Below are 20,616 nucleotides of genomic sequence, written 5' to 3'. Positions count from 1 at the left end.
AACAGCCAGGCGTGGCCCGGCACAGCCCCTGACCCCTATCCTACCCCTCCTGCTTCTCGCCCCCTGACTGCCCCCCTGGGACTCCTGCTCCATCCACCACCCCCTGCTCCCTGACCGCCCCCGGACCTCCCTCACCTGACTGCCCCCCACCGCCCCATCCAACCCCTCCTCTCATTCCTGACTGCCCCACCCCAGGACCCCTGCCCCATCCAACTACCCCTTCTCCCTATCCCCTGACTGCCCCCCACCGCCCCATCCAACCCCTCCCCTCCTCTCCTTCCTGACTGCCCTTCTGGGACTCCTGCCCCCATTCAACCCCCCTATTCCCTGCTCTCTGACGGCCCCGACCCCTATCCACACCCCCGCCACCTGACCACCACCCCGAACTCCCCTGCCCTCTATCCAACCCCCCACCCCCTTACCGCGCTGCCTGGAGCACCGGTGGCTGGCAGTGCTACAGCCGTGCCTCTGTGCAGCACAGAGCATTGGGTCAGGCCGGGCTCTGCAGCTGCGCTGCCCCAGGTGCTCGCAGCCCCCCTGCCCAGAGCACAGCACTGGCAGCGCAGTGAGCTGAGGCTGCATGGGACGGGGAACAGCGGGGGAAGGGCCGGGGACTAGTCTCCCGGGCCAGGAGCTCAGGGGCCAGGCCTGAGGGTCCCATGGGCCGGATGTGGCCCGTGGGCTATAGTTTGCCCACCTCTGCTCTAGGTGTACATTTCAGGCCTGCCATGCTGAAAGGGGGGAGGAGGTCTGTTGTCTATTCCATCTACACACATCCTAGCTGAAGGGCTCTCCATGCAGTTCTGAGTCTGCGTGTGTGAGAGGAGGGGGGAAAAATCATTTTGTCCTAAGGAAGATTCTTGGTTACCACAGCACCAGGCTGTATTCACTTAATAAGAGGGTGGATTGATTTAAATCACTGATTTTGATTTAAATCACTGATTTTGATTTAAATCAGCAAGCAGGAAATCTTGATTTACATAATTGATTTTAATCTTGTTCTGCATTTATACTTCCTAGTTATTTTGAAAAAGATGGTTCATTCTCATTGGTTAGTATGTGTCACAGGGTGACACTGGCCTTTTAAGAGGAGCAGGGACAGTACCTGTGCTGCCTCAGCTCACTTCAGTGGGGCTTAAAAGAGGTTATCTGAGCTCTAGAGAAGAGAGAGCGCCAATGAATGAAGGTAACCTTAGAACACAGACATGAGTCAGTTGGGAGAGGGGCAGATGAGAGCTGCCAGAGCTGGGAGACTGACTGCGGTTCCTGGGAGAAGGCTGAAGGCAAGGAGAGCAGCAAGAGGGGTTTCTCCTCGAGCCAGGGCTGAAGGCAACAGGTGCCTGCTGTTTCCAACCTGGAGCCAAGACTGATGTCTCAGCACTGAAAGGCTGAACCTTAGGGAACAGTGAGAGGGCCAGAGGGAGTTAAGAGATGCTCCTCTGGCAAGAATGATTTCCCAACATGTGGATGATTCCACTGGGAAGAGCAGGGTTGCACTCCAGTTGGAAGGTCTGGGGTGGCTGTCCTGGCAGAGGGACTGAAGAGGACTGGCAAAGAGGCCATGGCTGAAGGTGCCAGTGTGTGGTATATGTGGCATTGAGGGTCAAAGATGTGTTGGGTGTTTGCACTTGGGTGATAAATGGAATATGTGTTGGGACTTTACCAGAACATAGTTCAAAACAGTTCATGATAATAAACCATGTTGATGGATTAGAGGATAAGACTGTATGGAGTCCTTCAGTTACCCAGGAGGGGATACTGAGGCAGGGTGCCACAGAGCTACTCCTGGCCATGAGGGGACACTCAGGAGGTGAGTAGCCCTGCTACAGTATGATTTGGTCCTTTTTTTGCTAACCATACTAATACACATTATTTAAGCAATTATATATTTATTCCAATTCTTGATTTTTACTACTTTTATTATATTGAGATGCATTTCTTATTCTCTAGATGATTAATATTTTTACTTACGATTTGTGTCAAGCTGCATTTGGATGGAAATTGAAATTCAATTAAAAATCTGCAAAATCATCATTTTAAAAATGTTTTTGTTAGTTAAATACAATTACATTAAATGTGCTGGCCACATACGGAAAAAAGTTAATCAAACCGTGTTTTACATATAAAAATGATTTATTAAACAAAGGAAGTATTATCTGTAGTTAATGAAGTCAACTGATGGTTTCTAGTCACCATGACCTTCAAGATTTTAGAACTGTTAGATCTCCTCCTATCACACCTTGTTTTTAGTCTTAGATTGGAAGAGGAAAATAAACATTCCTGCTTTTTCAGCTCCCAACAGGTTTCTCAAACTTTGAATGAACTAGTTGTTGAACTGAACTAGTGGGATGTGGAATAAACTGAAAAGAAGAAAATATTCTCTCTGCACCTGCAGAAGAGGCTACTACTGTCAAAAGCTGATTTAGCCCTTCAACAAACTCTGGTTCCAGTGCTTATTCAGTGACTGTTCAAAGAGAGTCAGTGGTATGACTTTCTTTGAAACTTCAGGAGTAAAGATGTACTGTTTGAATGTTTATTTAATTTAAATGATTTTAATAGAGTATAGTAAGGTTGTCATTTTAAATGGGTTTAATTTTTAAAAGAAAAATGTATTTTAAATTAAAATCAGATTTGACATTTTAAAACATCAATTTTTTAATTTAAAAAAACCCATCAATGTTTATCTATTCTGTTACATAATCCTCTCCAGAAGTAACTGAATCTAGAGGGAGCCCCTGCTATTGAAGCTCCAATGGAGTTGTGTGTCTGTGTAGCAGTGAGCGGGGTGCAGTGGGCCAGAGCCAGGGTTCTGCATCCTGTGGGTTCCCCCAGATCCTGAAGGATCTGCCAGGTTTTGGGCAGCTACTCCATGGAAGGGGGCAGGACAATGAGAAGGAATTCTTCCCCAAGGAAAAGCTCTCAAAGATTTCCCATTTAAAAAATACCCTCCGATTAATTGTCCTCTCCAGCAATAAAGTGTGTGTGTCAGTAGGGATATAACAGCATATATAATGAATGAAGTTGGAGAGTGAAGTATTTTAGCAAGATTTGTGGAAAATGGAGACACACATCATAAAGTATTGCGCAAGAGCATTTCACAATCTGTTGCCAACACTAACAAATCTTCAGCATTGAGGTCTAAAGCAGGAATTATGTGGGCGGAGTTTTACAGCATATTTCTCCAGGCTAAAGACTGGCACTAGCTGAAGATCATTGCTGTAGGGAGGTATGACTGATCACATGGAACCTGGAAGTTTTGATAGATAGAAACAAATTGGAAATTTTGAGAACATGAATTTAATGATACTATATGCAGTAGCAGCTGGAATTAAATACTGCAGTTGAACACAGATGATCTCCACAGGGATCTTTTGCAACAACAGTCTGAGGTGTACAGTGGAATTCTTTTGTTAAAGATCAGTTTGCCTGCTTTTTGTTTGTTGTGTCCAAATGATCAGTATTTGCAGCTCCATGGAATTGAGTTTCCCAAATCAAACGTATGTGAAAGCAAAATTTCATTTTACAAGGATTTAGAAATTCTAGTGCTGAAGAATATTAGTTAGTTTATAATGGTTTCCAGTTGTGCCTTCTACAAGTTAAATTATTTACCTGCAGTCAACTGGCTCTCAAAAGGTACAAAATTATTTCCTCTTTGAAAACATCAAAAACTGTTTCCAGTCAGATTCTAAACTAAAAGCAAAGACAAATTGATGAACACCAAAGGGTATCAGGAAAGGAAACTGCAGCAATGGTGGTGGTTTTGCATCCTGCAAGCCTAGCTCTATCTTGAGCTATGCTGTTTGCTTGCATACTATGCATTTTAAACAGACGTTCTACAGATACCGCAGACATTTTATTCTCTTGTGAGTTACATTTTACAGTCTATTAATATGATCAACAAAATGAACAACACATGATATTCGACTAAACTGTAGCAAATTTCAGTAAATGCTGTTGAATACATTACTGAATATTAAAATTTTGATTTCTTTTTTGTTTAGGAGATTTTTTGCAATTAAAATAGTCAATATTTGGCAGACTTTTCTTAAGTATAAAAAGAGCTAAATCTAGGAAAGGGTCTGCATAAGAGACTTTTTGGGGGGTTTTGTAGAGGTGTGGGTAATGTGCTTTTCCAGCAATGCTCTCAACGCCATCTGCTGGCCAGTCAGAGCACAGCACTAACATGAAGTTGTGATGTTGGGTTTTTGTTTGTATTTTTTAAGTGCTGCTAATTAGCAGTCTTAGGCTGGTTATGCTGAAGAGAGGGCCTTTTTTAGATTTTACTTGGATTTACATTTATTACAGTTAAGACAGTGGGAGAATTGGAGGGAGCCTAAATTAGGGAAGAAGGAATTTATAACTTGTATAAGCTTGGTTAAACATACTTATAGCTCCAGTGATGAATTTGTACACAGTGCAATTTACGTAACTTATATATAAAACTACAGCATTATCTTGCTTCTGCCAAAGCTCAAGTGGCATATTTTACACCGTGAAATTAAAATACTCAAACTTCAGTTGTTTTCTATGATCAAGATAGTCATATTTTTCTGCTTTGCAACTTACCTTTTATTCTGCTCAGAGTTCATTTGTCATTTAATTAAAAATGTATTGTAAATAGAATTTTGTCTTGTTTAAAAAGTGCTAATCTGGAGGAATTTAAATATGGCAAATATAGTGAGAAAATCAGGGATTGCATCCTTGTCTCTCCCATCAGAGTACATATTCTACCAACCTATTTGAATAAATTAACACCCCCATAGAGTGGAAGGGCAGACCTAGTCCATCTCTTTGCTAAAGACTGGATTGGTTAATCCTTTAAGAAGTTACTGACCTTCCCCCAAATACAGAAAATCAAATCCTGTTTTTAAGCAAACTGGAATGCATGCTGCCGTTTGTGTTTGACCTGAAAGCTAATTAGCCTTATTTTTTTAAACTGAGGATTTCCAGTGTAGAGCTTCTTTAAATAAGGGCAGGTTTATCAATTGCCATACTAAATTAACAATTGATGGCCAGTAAGAACAATTTATGCTGTATTTTCATAATGTAGTGAATGTAATTAGGGGATTTTTGACACAGTGAAAAAATTAAGACTGAAGAAAATTCTTATATCTATCTGCAGATTTAATACATTTAGAGATTGTCTACATGAGACATTTTTCCTGTTAGATTGGTCTATTTGTAGTTAAACCACCATAGTTACACCAGTATAACTCCCATATGTGGATGCTCTTATTCCAGAATCAGAGTGGCTGTTTTCAGCTTTATTCAAATCCCTTCCAAAGTGACATAAACTAAACCGGAAAAAGACTCTCATGCCAGAATAAAATAGTCCACACAGGAAGTTCTATTGGTATAATTTATAGCAGATTATATTCATCCTGCCTTCTACCAGTATACCTTTCCCATTCAGACAAGCACTAAATCTGTGGTGGTGTTGTGTTTTGTTTTGTTTTTTTAGTACTGTTTTAAAATAAATACATGCAGCTCCAGTGATTTTGTAGATTTCTGCTAAAGGAAATATATTCTTTTCATAAATATTGAGTGGGAGAGCCGTCAAGACTTTGTTTTGATTGTGTAATATTTTTATACATACCTAATGCATGGGATGGATGCCTTAGAGTGGTTCTCAAACTTTTGTATTGATGACTGCTTTCACACAGCAAGCCCCTGAGTATGACCACCCCCCACCCCCCCCAATTAAAAACACAATTTTTTACATTAAACACTGTTATAAATGTTGGAGGCAAAGCGGGGCTTGGGGTGGAAGCTGACAGGTCGTGACCCCCATGTAATACCCTCGCAACCCCTGAGGGGTCATGACCCCCATTTTGAGAACCCCTGCCTTAGAAACTGACATAAACAGAAGAGCGGCAAAGAGTCCTGTGGCACCTTGTAGACTAACAGACGTATTGGAGCATGAGCTTTTGTGGGTGAATACCCACTTCGTTGGATCAAAAGCTCATGCTCCAATACGTCTGTTAGTCTACAAGGTGCCACAGGACACTCTGCCGCTTTTACAGCTCCAGACTAACACTGCTACCCCTCTGAAGATAAACAGATGCCTCATGCAGTATGAGGGGCAAAGTAGCTCATGGATTTTTGGTAGCATTCACACTTCGTTTCTTCTGCTCCTCTTCTCTTCGCAGTTTGGTTATAGTATTATTTTGATTTTCAGATGGGTAGATGGAGATACTCATGGGCAGCGGGTGAACTGCTAGCTGGGGGAGGCCAGCCCCCAGCCATCCCCGCTTCCCTCCCTGGCCCCCGAGCACAGGGCAGCCCCAGCCACCCCAAGTCCTGGCCACCCAAGCCCCAGCAGCACTGAAGAGGAGCAGCCTGCCACCTGGGCTGGGACCAAGGGGGAAGGGCGAGCAGGAGGTGGCTTTGGGGAGGAGTGTAGGCTGGGCCACATGGGGCTGTTTGGGGAGGCACAGCTTTCCCCAGCCTATTGGATGTGCCGCCCATGGAGATACTGTAATGTTCCTCTCCCTCAGCCCCACTCCAAATCCCCATGAAACAGAATTGCCTACTAAAAATTCAGCATTCCACTCTCCAGTTTCACTTGCATTCGCAACTCCCATCTCCTGACATCTCATTATTTAGATGGACGCTTTCTCTTGCATCCATTGGGTCAGAACAGACTATTGCTAAGAAGGTCATTTTATCTACAGAGGGAAATGTAAAAGTTCAAATATCTGTTGTCGCATTAGTTTCTATGAAAGATCCAATTTCATCTGAGCAGTCCAGCTCAGTTTCTCAGTGATAGGGTGGCTGTTTTTTTGTTTTTTAGCCTAGTGTAACTTTTAACTTGGTTTACCCCCGCACTTATTTTAGTTTTTAACCTTTCTTCTCAGTGTTTTGAAATGAACAGGACTTTATTGGTCAGATTCTCTCTAGCAAGGGAATACAATTGTTACTTTTCTTTCCATCTTCTGTGCTGCCTGGAATCTGTGAAGAGACACCTTATTGATCTGGTATTTGCCCAGTTCCACAAGACAAGACTGCTCTGCTGTCTTACTGTCCCCCATCTCCCACTTCACAGTTCTCTCGTCTCTTCTGTCCAAGAGATCAGTGTCTGGACAGAGGGGTTTTTACAAAGTCTGTTTCCCTTCCTCACCTCACTCCTCTCCTGTGTATAAAGTTTGTAAAGTGCTTTGGGATTTTTTGCATGAGGCATTATAAAGATGCAAGGTATTAGTAATAACGTAACAAACTGAACTAGTTGATTGAGAACAAGTAGCCAGAGGGAATAAGGTTCATTCTTTCCAACCATGAGATTTTTTTTTTTTTAAAGGGTGTATCACCAACCCAAGTATTAGAAAGGAACAATCATGTCAACAGTTCCCTTTGGATATGAATATACATCCTCCCAAGTCACTACTTTAGACTTTGGCAGCAAATCCCTTGTTTGTGGATAGGATGATGAAAAGAAACTGAAGTTAGTATTATGGGAACCAAAAAGCAAAGCCATTTAGGTGGCTTAAGGTTGGACTACCTGAGAGGATTGGTGGTGCGTTTATTGGACTTTTCTCAATTTTTCTCTCTTCTTCTCCCCCCCCCACCCCACCCCCCATGGTTTTTCAAATCTGGGTTCATATGGTGAGTGCCAAACAGTATAAATGCACAGTATAAATGCATTAGTCAGCATTTCTATTATATATGTGTTTCTAGTTAGTATTAACCTGTTGTGATGCCTCCAGCTACATAATGAAGAACTCTTGGTGTAAAGTAGCTTAACGTTATACATTATAAATCCTATCCTGCAAACTAGCCAGCCAACATCAGCATTTCACAATGTGCTAATAAGTTCTGTATATCGGTAAGTGTGATCACTTGTTGCTCTTAGGACAGTGGTGAATCTATTGGCTGATAACTTTAAGGTGGTGAGAATTGTTATTTTTCTCCCTGATGGAATGTTGAATTACAAAATTTCCATAAGTCGAGTTGTTGGTATAAAGTTTCACTCTGGTTAATTCTTCTTGATCAGCCAGTTCCTAGTAGTAATTATGTACAAAAAGTTAAATTAAAGGATCATTAAGGTTGCTAAATCAAGCAATAGGAAATGCCCAAATTAAGGTTGCCTCTGCAACTGTAGTTCAGCCTCTTTGTGCATCGGCATTATGTTACAGTCTCTAGTTACGTCGTCACGTACCATTTATTCCATAGGACCTCGGCATCGTTCAGTGCACAAGATGGACAGCGAATGAAGCAAAGGGTATGCAAGAAGAGAACAGACATTCTTTTATATTTAAGGCACTAGACTGGGACTCAGGAGAGTTGAATTCTCTCCTTGGCTCTGCCACACATTTCCTACATGATACTGGCCAAGACTGTCCTAATACATATATATACGTAAGAGGGCTGAACTCAGATTGCACAGGCAGCCTTACTTCTGGCACTTACTAATTTTTTGAGTGCTTGACTTTGCAACCTTAATGTTCTTTTAATGTAACTGTTTGTATGTGATAGATAATTCTTTAGACCCCTTAAGTGTCTGTTTTAATACTCAACCAAATGACACAAAATGTTAATTCCTTACTATTGGGGCAAATCAGAGATTATGACGTATTCTTTTGCAATTGCCATAGAACAGCTCAGCTTCATGACCAACTCATCTGTTCCCCTTATGAGAGATGACCTTATACACTAAGTCCTCTCCAGTGCAGGTAGCATTTAAGTTTTACAGTATAACTTGAAGTTTTTATGTCTGCATCTGCCATTTTTGAAATCTCACAAAAATCATTCCTTTGTAGCCAAAGATACCTGTTTTGATTCTATCCTTCTCTCCTACTTCTATTAGTAGACACTGGACAAAACTAGTGGACACTGTAGTTATTTTTTTTCTTCTTACTAGAAAATAATTGTTGTTAGACTTTTTTTTTTTAACTGCTACATCCCATCTCAGTGGAAAGCTTTCCCTCTTTAGTTTCAACAAACTGATTTCTTTAATTAACCTTTTTGTAGTTTTTTTCCAAAGGATCCGTGATTAGTTTCTTTATTTTTTTCAATATTGTTTAATATATTAAAGCAGGGTGTATTAAATCAAAGTGATTTTAAATGACTAATTTTAATCATGATTTAAATCAAGTTTTCCTTTTTGCTGACTTTAATCATCAGTTTTAATTATGTTTTGGATTTGTACTTTTTATTTTCCTAAAGAAAGGTTGATTCTGACTAGTTGGTAACCGTTAAATATGTTGATTTGCAACTAAATAGAGCCTCTACACTAAATTTGGTGTGCATTTTTGCTGATAAGGATACATTATACATATTTATTTAAGCAATTATATAGCTTCATTTATATTTATTCAAATTCTTAACTTTTACAGTTTTGTTATGGTAAATGGTGCATTTCTTATTTACTAGATTAATTTTTTATTTGTGATTTGTGTCAAGCACTGTTTGAATTCAATTAAATGTACAAAACCACCATTTGATTTTTTTATTATATATGACTCCCTTAAAAGTAGTGAACACACACATTTTTCTTATCAAAGTTTATCAAAACATGTTTTGCATTTAAAACTGATTTAATGATGTATCATCTGTAGTTAGTGAATCAAATTAATTGTTTCTGGTCACTCTATCTGTCAAGATTTTAGAACTATTAGATCTCAACCTCTTACACCTAATTATTATTCATAGGTTGGAAGAGGAAAACAAGCTTTCCTGCTTTTTTCAGTTCCCAGTTGATTTCATAACTTTGAATGAACTAGTCATTGAACCTAACTAGTTGAATAAATTGAAATGAAGAAGCTACTGCTGTCAAAAGCTGGTTTAGCATTTCAGTAAACTCGGGTTCCAGATGCCTAGCCAGTGATTTCCAGCAGTTCAGTGGTTTGACTTTCTTTAAAGCTTGGCAGAATACATGTACTGTGTAATATTATTTTTGGTATTTAATTTACGTGATTTTAATAGATTATAATACATGTAGGCCTTAACACTTAGGTTTTCAATTTCAAATTTAAAGTGTGTTCATTTAAAAAAAAAAACAAAAAACCTGTATTTAATTTAAATAAAAATATTTGATCGATTGATTAATTTAAAACTTTGGGGTTTTCTCAACCTACCAAAGTGCTGTTCTTCCTGTGAAATATGTAACTGTATTTGTTGATATGAAAAAGAAGCTTGAGTTATCCTCTTAAACAATGAACAGAGCATGGTATCCTGTGCAGTGCTGTTTACTCATGAGTTGCCAAAAGAGAGATTCGTATCTTACGTAAACTTCAGGGTATAAATATACTCAGTACATTCAGCATTGATTTTCTTCATATCCTAGAGAAAAGAAAAAAGGAAAAGAACATAAATTGGACAAGAAAACTGAAGTAGCTTGTTAGATTATTTATTAGTATATGTATTAGTATACGTACAGAAAGTAAGAAAGATACATACAAATGTTTAGCACGTGCAAGTTTCTTGTTGCACGATTTAGCTCCCTTCTTGGGAGTGAAATTCAATGAAACAGGACTCCAATTTGAAAAACAAACAGGAAGCATACAACAAAGGATAAGCGATAAGCACACAACAAAGGATAAGCAATTAAATGGTTAGCCAGAGGCTAATAGAAATGTATGGGAAGAGTGACATCGTGTATTAGCAGGAAATCTAAACTTGACATTAATCTGAAGCTTTCTACAGTTTAAGTTGCAATAGAAATTATGATTTTAAAAAAATCTTTCTGAAGGAGATAAATGTCTGAAACTTCAGACCTGTGTACATAGAATGAATTGTATAGTACAAGTAAGAGAAAGACTGATGGGACTGTTAATGATGAATTGTAATTTAAAGGAAGTTACTGTTTCTCGACTTCAGTGGTTTTTAAAATCTGCCTTTTGGGGGGATAATGTATGAATGTATCTATACGTTAGCATCAGAAAATTCAGTTCTTTGTCTTCTTCCTATTGTAATACTGATATTTTTAAAATTACATTAAATTTATACATATTCTTATATAGCACATACCATCTAATTTCCATAATAAAAGAATCAAATTGGTGACACCGCATACAATTTCTCACCAGGCCTTATCAACAGCTGTGTGTCAACAGGGAAAAACAGTTCTAGATTGGAAAAATCTGAGTTTTTTAATAAAAAGAAGTGAATATTTCCTTATTTAGTGACCTAGCAACTGTTTTTAATTTAACCTTGCTGTAGGTACATGTCACTTTGTATTAATACATTTCACTTTCTTTACAGAGACCACATTCCTTCTCTTCAGAATTTACCATTAACTGTTTCAGTGCTGCAGCTTCTGTCATTACTAACTTTTAAAGATTGGAACAGTCTATTTAATTTTTTTTATTGTGTCTAATCTTAAAATCAGCTTTCAGAAATGTGCTGTATTTGGTTTCAACTTAAGTTGATTAAAAAAACCCCCAAATAACTGAGTATACTGGACTAAAACTTTAATCTTATTAAATACAAAAAATGTTTTTCAGATTTTAAAAATATTTAAAGCTTTTTCAGCAAATTTCTAAAATCATTCAGTTCTGAAGGGTGGAGGGGTTACCTTCATGGTAGTTTTAGGTGTGTCTTAAAGCTACTGTAAAACTGAACAAATCACTGAGTAATTTTCTGTTGGTCTTGGAACTATATGTAAACCTTTACAGACAGTGAAGACACAGTAACATGAGAATTAGCCTCTTCTAGAGGCCAATGGGTTGTAGATGAGGTAATATATTAATGAGTAATAGTGAAGAAAGTTGTAAGAGTTCTTGTTTACCCCCAAGGTCTTTTTACAGAGAGTAACGATTAACTGTATGTTTATCTATATCATTGCCCTCATCTAAACGGAATCGTAAATGCTTAATTGTGTATCATAGTTCCTATGCTGCTGACAATTAATGGAGATTCTTCTTTGACTCTAAAGTGTCCTGTGCTTTTTAAGCAGGAGGAACAGAGTTCTGTCTCTGTTGTTCCCATGACATTCCTAGTGGCCATGGTATGCAGGACAGGGACAACTTTTGAAGTCCTAGTTGACTACATTGTTGTAATTCATTACCAGAAATATTAGTAATTTTGTATTTGTAAAAATATATCAATCCTGTAGTTACCTAAATTGTTGCAATGTGTATTAGATATTAGCGTACTGACTGATTTAAAAAAAAAAATCAAAGGACATCATTTAAAATATTTTCTAAATATAAATAATTCTCATGATTTGTTCTCATAATTTAGTACCCCACAGATATTTTTTAACTTATAAAAGAAGGGGGAAGAGACCATGCTGCAGCCAGGCTACCGGTAGTAGATCAAGTTTAAGGATGAAAGCTTAGCAAGAAATTCCTTTTTTTCCAACTTGTATGGGTTTTTCTCCAATTTGTTTCATACTACCTTTCTGTAGTATCCTAGAAAATGTTCCTTATTTCAAGATTCTCATGTGGTAGTAATCTCTTTGCTGCTTTAGTTAATGAGTGTAATGCATGTGGATTTGTAGATATTTCTAATGGAAGTATATGAAAAAAAGCATTAATTTTGACTATGGTGCCACTGAGTCTAATAACTAGCTGGGATGTTACGTTCCAACCACTTTGGTCAAGCCATGCTAATTGTAATTATGAGAGATGCTAGTATTCCAATACTAAATCTGTTCCATTTCTATTCACAGCTATGTCATCTTATCTTTTAATTGTTAAATCTGAACTGCCTGGTGCAATTGCAGGATTCATAAGTGGAAATGACAGCGGGTAAGAGAAAAATGTTTCAAACATTATATAATGGAAGAAAGCAAGTCCTGTAAAAGCAGTTCAGCTCTGTTTCAAAGTATGGATACCAACATTTCCCTTTGATTTCACATGCTAAAAAAATTAGTGATTTACAGGAGTTCCTGGAACACAGAATGCTGTTGGCATGTTTGAGTTCTTCATCCACATACGAAAATAGAGCCTGATTCTCTTCCCTCATAAATTTCACATTGCTTTAACTTCATAGATTTTAGTGAAGTTATTCCCAACTAGGAAATTAGGCCTGTAATTTCTGAGCTTGATTTTACAGCCTTTGAAGTCAAAACTCCATCCAAAAAAAATCTTTTTCTATATTAGGGAGCAAGAATCTTGTGAGAACTGAGCTTGAAAGGAGAAGGCAGAAAAAACCAAAACGTTTAAACTGCTGTCATGTTATCACTTTGCATATTGTTAAACCGCAATACAAAACCCAGCAGGCATTCAAATTTAAATATTTGTTGTCTTGCTTCAATAATTGGACTTGTCTTGAGAAACATGCCAAGTTTTCAAACATGGTTTATAATTCCCCAACTTGGCTTCCATTAAAGAAATCATGCTTTGAAAGTACAGCTATATAGTTGTATATAGCAGGCAATGTACTTTAGATCTGAATCAGATCCATCACAAGAAAACTGGCTCTCCTAAGAAAAACGTTCCAGCTTCAGCATTAGAATATCTTATTTAGGTTGTTACAGTGCTGTCACCATTCATGTCAATATGTTTTAGGTTGTGTTATGGCTGTTTTGCAAACTCTTATTTTCGGAGATTTTTTCACTCCGTTATAACATTTTTCTCTGGGCTGAAGCTCAGTATACAAACTCTAACAGAGAGACACTGTGTATGCCAGTGATACAGACACAGTACATAAATGGTGTAGTGCTTGCTTAAAAAAAAAAAGTTATTTTTGCTTTATTTACATCTTTCCGTTTGATACTTTTATGTTGGTTATAATTAAAAACTGTCACTTAGGGAAAAAGCAGTCTGTGATAGTCTTAATTTTTTTTCAAAATAATAGAAGTCATTAACCTATTAAAGCTCTGTATAAATGGTAGTGTTTTGTGTTTGCTTTTAATTTGGAAAATATTGCCATAAGCTTGAAAAAAAAGATGTAATTGTTGTCTTTAACATTGTAACTAATGTCATCTTCCACCTTCAACCTGATATTTTAAGCCCTCTCTGAGCACTGTGACATTAAGCATATTGAATTGATTGGGTCAGTGTTGTGGAAAAAATTCTTTATTGTCTGATATTTTTACTTTTACTTTACTTTTAAATAATGGTTGTGTTCATGCAGAGTTGATTCCAACAAAAATTTGTAATAAGGTTCGTAGTAACTTTTAATTATCGTTTCATAATTATTGGCATTAATATAACAGTAGAATCTAGAGGCCCCAATCAGGAATGTGGTCCCATTCTGCTAGGCACTTTACAAGCATATATAGTGACACAGTCCCTGTCTGAAGACCTTACAGTCTAGAAGAAAGAGTTGTATTTCTTAATGTGCCAAAATTTCTGTCTGATACAGACTCCACCAAACTTTGCTGGTTGTCGTGTAAATAATTCATATGCTCAAAATGAGAACGCTACCAGAATATGTATCTTACCTGAAACACACTGAGGGTTCCTTTGGTCTGATCCATTTCCATTTGAAGTCAATGGGAATCTTTCCACTGACTTCTGTGGGCATGATCGAATTCCCATAATCTGTTCCATCTAAAAAGCGTATTTTGAAATTACTGATTAAGCCACAATCAAAGTGCATACACTGAACTATGGCTTTTTTTCCTTGTTTTTTTTCTGCATGTCCAAAGCCTGTTTGCTTCATCTATAACTTTTAACTTTTGTTTAAAAAAAAAATTCACACAGCAGCCTGAATTGTCATGTTGGAGCAGAACCTTTAATATTTTTATTTTCTTTTGTCCATTTGTTGAAACCTTAATGTATACCTCTTTGGTAGTTAATTTGTAAAATTGTAGGAAATAATCAAGCACCCAAAATACGTAATTGAATATCAAACCTAAAGGTAGTCTTTAAATATGCAAGGGACATCAATATTGGGTGGTTGATTTAACTAATTATAGTAGGAAATTTGTTTCCAGATGTGGTTACATGACAGTTTTGTTTCTGTTAAATCAATATGGCATCTGATATGCTTTCATTTTGGTGCATGGTTTGTCTTGTACTTCAGTTAGTTTAGCAAATTCACACACTTGAAACATCACTATTTGTGAAAAATTAGTTTTATATGCATGTATAGGATCTAAATATGTATGTGTGAAATGTATTTAGAGTATGTGTGTGCATGTAAATTTTTCTGTTGAGGAAGTTAAGCACATGTGTAAGTGTTTCCAGGCTTAGGACCATAGTTTGCAATGTGCCTTAATGCCTATTTTGTATATTTTTAAAAAAAGTACAGTATACACACTTGTTAATTGTAAATAGAAATGTTTCAATCAGTCTGAATAACAAGAACTCCATATATTTTTTGATGATGACATGAACGTAGTTTAAAACACAGACTGCGTCAAAATGTTGTAATTTGTGAGCTCTCTGTTAACATTTAATGACCCTGTCAGGAGGATATGATTGATGCAATTAAGTTGTCTTGCCTGTGTGTTGTATAACTGATATGGACTGAGAGTAAGAACCTAATTTAGAACATATGATGGTCTTGTCCTGTTCTATTTGGGAATGAAATTAAATCAATTTATAAATGTCTGTTTTTAGTTAAAATATGGAAAAAAAAGAACATCTGCTTGCCAAAACATTTGCAGTGCAGCTAAAAACTTATACTTCATATTTCATACTTGGAACATTTTTATCATAGAGGAGTAAAGTTACAGCTCAAACCAGTTTTATAGGAAATCTAAAAACTTTCATTTTGAGAGAAAATGTTTTTATACTATAATACTTTATGGAAAAACTTGGGGGGTGGTTTGATCGCTGATGTTTCATTGTTAATTTTTAATAAAAAATAACTTCCATATTTCAAACTAAAACACTTTAAGAATCTTTTTGTAATACTTTCTTTTTTCTGATTTGTATTTCATATGTTGTAGTGGTATTTTATATGGTTTCTTATTTGTTTTTTCAAGAACACATTTTCCAAACGTAATAGTATTGATTAGTACATGCTAACCAAAAAAGTTTTGTCCTCCTAACTCATCAGTGGTTTAAAGTACTATAATCTATTGATTGTTTAGCTGTTGGTTTAGACAGTCATGTGGCTTAAAACAAATGCTGCAGCTAAGGTACTTCAGCTTACCCCTCACTTAGCGCAGCATTTATGGTCCATTTACTTAACCCCCTCTATTAATTTTAAAGCTCGTCAGCCACCCTGTGGGAAACAAATTATGACAAACTGTGAATTAAAATGACATGTAAATATATTGGGGGCACACTTTCAGGGAATGACCTCAATAAAGTACTATGTAAATACAACATTTTAAAGCAAATATGAGGGACAAATTGTAAACAGTGAGAAAACTGGCCCTATATTTAGCCAAGATGGCTGCTGCTATTACTGCTGGAGCTCTGCTGTTGTCTAGGCTGTGTGGTGTTAACTGACACTGCTCCTAAGGGCTGCAAATAGCAAAGTTTCCTTAGAAAGTAACTGAAGCTGTAGCACATCTAGGCAACAATACATTTAAAAAAAAAAAAGAAGTCTGTGTTTCTACAGAAATTTTCAATACATAGCAAAATGGTCACTTGACTTGGAAGTATGACCTCCAGTTGGCAACAATGCTATAAGCTTGTTGGCTCTGGGCTTTTTTATCCCACTATACATAACACTTTTTTTAAAAACAGGACCGGTAGTTGTCCATATAAGTGACAGTACTTTTTCTATGAAACTCAGGTCATCTGCTTCTTTTTTTAAATGATGTCTTGCGGGTACTGCCTGTGTATGAAGTGCTAACCATATCCTGGACTACCCAAACTCTGAGGCCAAAGGCCAAGGTGTTCATAGGTAATAAACCTGAAGGCTGATGTGCAAGGTATTTATCAGTCAAGGATATGGTGGTTATTACCAGGTTAGCAGGGAGCACCCTCTGTTACTGTTTTTAATAAAAGCAGCAAAGAGTCCTGTAGCACCTTATAGACTAACAGACGTATTGGAGCATAAGACTTCAGGTTCTTTGGAGAAGGGACTCTACCTTTTTGGATGAATTTTGATTTTTGTAAAGCATTGTGTACCTCTTCGATGCTATATATGTAAATGACAAAGGAGATGCTCTTTCACCCCCTCTATCTCCTTTACTTTTCTCGTATCTGTGCCCCCTAGGGAATGACTGGCCACTTCTCTCACAATAAATAAATAAATATATTCTCTCTTCTCCTCAGAAAATGTACATTTCTCATAAACATTATTTGAAAACTGAGTGTGATGGATATAGGGTGTTTTCTTTCCTCTGCCTGCGTCCATCAGCATGTTTTTCACTGAAACTTGGGCAGAAGGGAGAAGTAGGGTCTTTAAAAAAATCATTATAATTTTTTTTTTTTTAATGAAGTATGCTTGTGTGTTGGGAATCATGGAGGTGGAGATGAGCCAAGGTCATGTGGGAGAAACAGGATAGGGAAAAGAGTGGGAAGCTGAGGTGGCCACTTTCGTTTTAGTCCTATGGATGTGGTTCCAGTCAATCAAATTGCAGCTGGTATATTGTACAGATGTTGATTTAACCATGGTCCTGGAAATCCCGGTGCTGTGATCCACTACTTTGTCTGAGCTCAGGGTTTTGCATACTGCATGGTTATTAAGAAGTAATCATAGCTGTGTAAATCAGGCCTCTTCCACCAATCTCAATGCAAGTATTTGCCTACCAGAAAACTGTCAACAGTGTTAGTCATTCCTGTATTCTGACCGTTGGAGAACTCAATTTCACTACAGCCATATATATGAGCTTAAAATACAAATCCTTATAGTGAGCATGATGATCTAGCCATACTGAATTAAAAAAGCATATTTTTATCCTAAGGATTATTTGTCCAAGATAAGTGTTTACTAAAGTAATATATGTATATTTTAGGGCCTTTGAACTTTGTGCAATTTATAATTAACTTTTTCAATAGGTCATGGTATCTTGACGGCAGAGTGCTGTTACTGATTACTTCAGTCTGCATTGTTTTTCCTCTTGCACTTCTTCCAAAAATTGGTAAGTAATTTAAGGAAAGAAGATAGTATTATTCTATTTTAGTAGCAATTACAACTGAGGACTTAAAAAACTTAATGGGTTATTTATTTATTTTAGCTGGCAGGGGGTTGGTAATGGTAGGGACTATTTAAGTTATTGTAGCATGTTCTGCCTTCCAGGCCTGCCTAGTTAACCTATTACTTGGGTTGCAATAGTATTTTGTACGCCATACTAAAATAAAATCTTTACAGCAGAACATTAAAGAGCTGCATTTACTTACAGCATGCCATTAGTGGTAAGCCCGTTCTAATTCTGCCCTACAAAACTACATAAATGATCTGTGACAGGCAGTTGGAATGTTGTTATTCTGAGTCTTAAGCCCCAGATACCAAGCACTGTAATAGAAAACATGCCTAAAATGTAAAGCTTTAGCTGTACATTAGGATCAATTTTCTTATAAATTGCCTTTTATTTTTACTGTTATTTTACAGGCTTTCTTGGCTATACAAGTAGTTTATCATTTTTCTTTATGGTGTACTTTGCTCTTGTGGTAAGTTAAAAATCAGTGCTCAGCTTATCTAGCTAACATTTTTCTTATTGTTTAAATGCTTTTATAAGTCTCTCCTTTTTTTTTTCTTCTTTTTTTAAAGTTCTCTCTAAAACTAAGAGTTTTCTCTGTGTCCCGGCATACACTTTTTTGGACAGGATAAGTGTGTTTTGCTGAAGAGAGATGAAAATATGTATGAACTTTAAAACATGTGAAAAGATTTAAAATAATTATATTTTGGTCTGGTAAATGTAACAATATTTTTGTTTTGCTGACATGGCAGTGAAAACTGGCATGTATGCTTCATTTTCCTACTTGTGGAATGGAATTCTGTTTTCTTAGCTTCTAACTATTACTGTAACTAGCACAGGAAGAAAATGTCATATTACAAGTAAATTAAATTTACATGTAGAATGAAGCGAGACAGTTCAAAGTGAAACTGCTCAAAAAGAATCCAAGAGAACTAGAACTTAGGCAAGTTCCATTAATACATCAAACACCTTCTTTGCAACTGAAAGGAAAACTTCTTTCCTCTGAGCCATTTGGGGGATTTTTGACCCTGATATTCCCCAATTGTGGGCTCTGTAAAGGAAACAGAACCAAATATTGGAGCTGAGATCTGTTATGCAGCCCTAGGAAGAGAATTGTGCCTTAGAATTGCATTACTTTTTACTGAAGAGAATATACAGTTGCTAATGCATAAATGTAATATTTAGTAGGATCAAGAAGGTATGTAAACAAGAGTCCTGTTTAGAAGCATGGCAAAATGCCCCCTGCTTTACTCTGGCTTGCATTGACTTGCACAGCAGACTTATTGTATAAAAGGATAAACATTGTGGAAAATGAGTCGAAAGAACGTGCCATCCAGGAGAGCAAGGCAACCCATTAGGAACTGAACCGTGTGATAAAACCAAACTTCAAAGCTGACCAAAACAGCTCCTTAGGGGATCTGTCAAGAAGTGAAATGCTCTTATGGGGAGGTTGGGAGGTAATCTTCTTCAGCTTGGTATTATGGAGCAACAATAGCCTCTCCGTAATTAACAAGGCTGAAAATGAGTTTCCATTATTAGCTCAGTGTTTGACCTCCCCTCTAAAATACGTTTTAAAAAAGTTACCACCCTCAAGAATTATTGGTTAGATCTGGGGCTGAGGTAGGTGCAATGAGTTTTAAAATGCATTCTGTGGTCCTTTTACATTTAAAAGGAAATGTGTGCAGTTTTCAGAAATAAGACATTACGATGAATGAACAGATCTGAAAAAAAATTTGGTTTGAAGAAGAAATGTATGCATAGAACCATAAGAGATTAACATAAACTATAAGCAAGATTCACATGTGGATACTGCAGAGGTAGAAAGCATTTTGGTTCCAGGCCCAGAACTTGTGTGTGTGGCTAGGAAACCCTATGTATTTCAGGGATGCGGAGGGTACTACATTTCTTATGAAGCTGTAAAAATTGCACATTTCTGCCTTAGTTTGTAAATGACAACTTAGGAACGACAAAGAATAGTAAGTGAGGCCATATGCCATTACGTATTTTTAAAGAAAAATAATACTGTTAGGCAAAAATGTAAGGTGATGGTTTTTTGTTGTTTTTTTTAAAACTGCTACTCTGAAAATCTGGAAGCTGTATGAAATACAATTTAGTTTTCATAGTTAACTGCTTCGAAGCAGGTGATATGTACCATTGAAATACATGTTGTAGTTTGCACAGTATTAATTTCTGTCATGACAGATGTACTTCAATTTGTTGCAGAAGAAATCCGCACCAGTCATTGGAAGTAATGCCCTTATTTTACTTATACAATAATTCTGTACAGTCAGCTTCATGCACATACTGTCTCCTTCAGCTTTTGCTTGTGAGCACAAATTTAATATGCCCTGCTGCAGGGATAGGCACCATATATTGCTCATGTCTTATTTAAGCAACATGGTCTAGTGCAGTGGTTCCCAAACTGTGCGGCACTCCACCCTAGGGGGCCATGGAGGAAAGTTCAGGGCGGCGTGGAGTGGGGCCCAGCAGGCTAGCCCCCATGGTAGAGGGGGCAAAGAGGGAGCGGCACCCAGCTCTGCCTCCATGCCTGCCTTCAGCCCCAGCTCCTCTGCTGAGCCAACTGTGCTGTAATGGAGGGGCACGGACAGATTCCATTACTGGTAAGGCAGGGGCACAACAGGAAAAGTTTAGGCACCACTGGTCTAGTGTATAGGGCATTGAAC

General features: G+C 37.5%; 1 protein-coding gene across 1 annotated transcript in view; it reads left to right on the top strand.

The window, feature by feature from the left end:
- The window catches only part of SLC38A6 (solute carrier family 38 member 6), a 52,462-nt gene that overhangs the window by 16,538 nt on the left and 15,308 nt on the right, over positions 1-20,616 (top strand). Inside the window, 3 exon segments of the mRNA XM_074956414.1 lie at positions 12,611-12,689; positions 17,793-17,875; positions 18,346-18,404. Coding sequence (XP_074812515.1) covers positions 12,611-12,689; positions 17,793-17,875; positions 18,346-18,404 — 221 coding nt within the window.

The sequence above is a fragment of the Natator depressus genome, chromosome 6, assembly GCF_965152275.1.
Source record: "Natator depressus isolate rNatDep1 chromosome 6, rNatDep2.hap1, whole genome shotgun sequence".
Lineage (NCBI taxonomy): Eukaryota > Metazoa > Chordata > Testudines > Cheloniidae > Natator > Natator depressus.
Note: the sequence above shows the minus strand (reverse complement) of the source record. Positions and strands in the feature narration are given on the sequence as shown.